The sequence below is a fragment of the Diachasma alloeum genome, unplaced genomic scaffold (genome assembly GCF_001412515.2).
Source record: "Diachasma alloeum isolate Michigan unplaced genomic scaffold, Dall2.0 Dall_scaffold_48127, whole genome shotgun sequence".
Classification (NCBI taxonomy): domain Eukaryota; kingdom Metazoa; phylum Arthropoda; class Insecta; order Hymenoptera; family Braconidae; genus Diachasma; species Diachasma alloeum.
Window position 1 is genome coordinate 1 of NW_021683218.1, and position 1,243 is coordinate 1,243.

The window sequence follows — 1,243 nt, forward strand, 5'->3', positions numbered from 1 at the left end:
CCCCAAGCAGAATTGGATGGGTTTGAATAAATCATTCAACTGTTTTTTAATTATTTTTACAATTTAAAATTTGCGTCAAGCCTGCGTTGCGTTCATTGTAGAATCTCCTTAACTTATATGATGGCATCCCTCGCCTTCGGTTCGGGTTGCAAATTCATTCGCCAGAAAAGTTTCTTCCGGCTTAGTGATGAAGTGTACTATTTCGCCATAAAAAAACATCACTTTATGGTTATAGCATGAAAACATGATCAATGGGGGCTGGAATTCACCCGCACTCAATTTCCTTGGTAAACCTTTCAACTTTCATCCGCACTACTTAGCTGCTCATTTCGTCTTCAAAGAGTTATTCAACCGTGCTATTTCAAATGGAACCGTCTGCAAATGGACTTCATGTATTATATTCATATTCAATATTTGAATAAAAAGTCACAAAATTCACTCTCGTTTTGGACTTGAATTGAATTCTGTAAAAAAATCATCGATTTGACAGCATCACTGTGAAGAACGAAAACGAAGTTTTCAAGACCTAGAAAATTAGAGAAAGTTGATTTATATGAAGTATTTTCAATAGACTCATGAATGCTTTACTATGTCTCACTTTCCCAAAACTCTCCAAATTCTGAGGGTAAAATTTTGCAGCGGTCATCTGCATTGGTTTCATGCTACGCATCAACATGATGGATATCAGTCTTTGCGCCTTCAGAGACATCGCAGACCAATTGCAACTGTAACTAACACGAAAATTTAGGAAGAAAAAATCGTAATTTCATTCAATTTTCCCAATTCATTAGTACGTACATTCCTTCCGATACTTGACTGCTATGATCAGATAATTCTTGACCTGGTAAACTTATGAATAACAAGTGGAGAATCACGCCACCTGCAAATGTAGCGTATCTAATCACTTCGACAGGCTCATCCATTTTAATAATTATCTGAAATTATTTCAGGGTGTATAATGTTGCAGGTTAGAGTTCTCATAGCAGCCTAACATGACTACATACTTCAAGTCCTGTAATACTGATTAGTATCATGGCCAGCAAAACTACGATCCCATTCATTATTGTAAATGATGTTTCAATGGATTCCGCCAATCTGTTGAATGATAATGGCTGAATAGAATGGCTTTGACAGGTCGATTTATTCCAAATGTAAAATGTCACCATTGAAAGATGTTTTGGATAAGAAAAGGAGACAATATAAATGCATACGTTATGGCTCGATGATGTATTATTATGCCGTC

General features: G+C 36.1%; 1 protein-coding gene across 1 annotated transcript; it reads right to left on the reverse strand.

The window, feature by feature from the left end:
- Nucleotides 1–475: 475 nt before the first annotated feature.
- On the reverse strand, nucleotides 476–1,237 carry LOC107047367 (odorant receptor 10a-like; the record flags this gene model as incomplete). Its single annotated transcript, XM_015270132.2, has 5 exons — nucleotides 476–526; nucleotides 599–731; nucleotides 799–935; nucleotides 1,005–1,095; nucleotides 1,212–1,237. Coding segments are annotated over 5 exons (438 nt in total), but the record flags the coding sequence as incomplete, so codon positions are not given.
- Nucleotides 1,238–1,243: the final 6 nt, after the last annotated feature.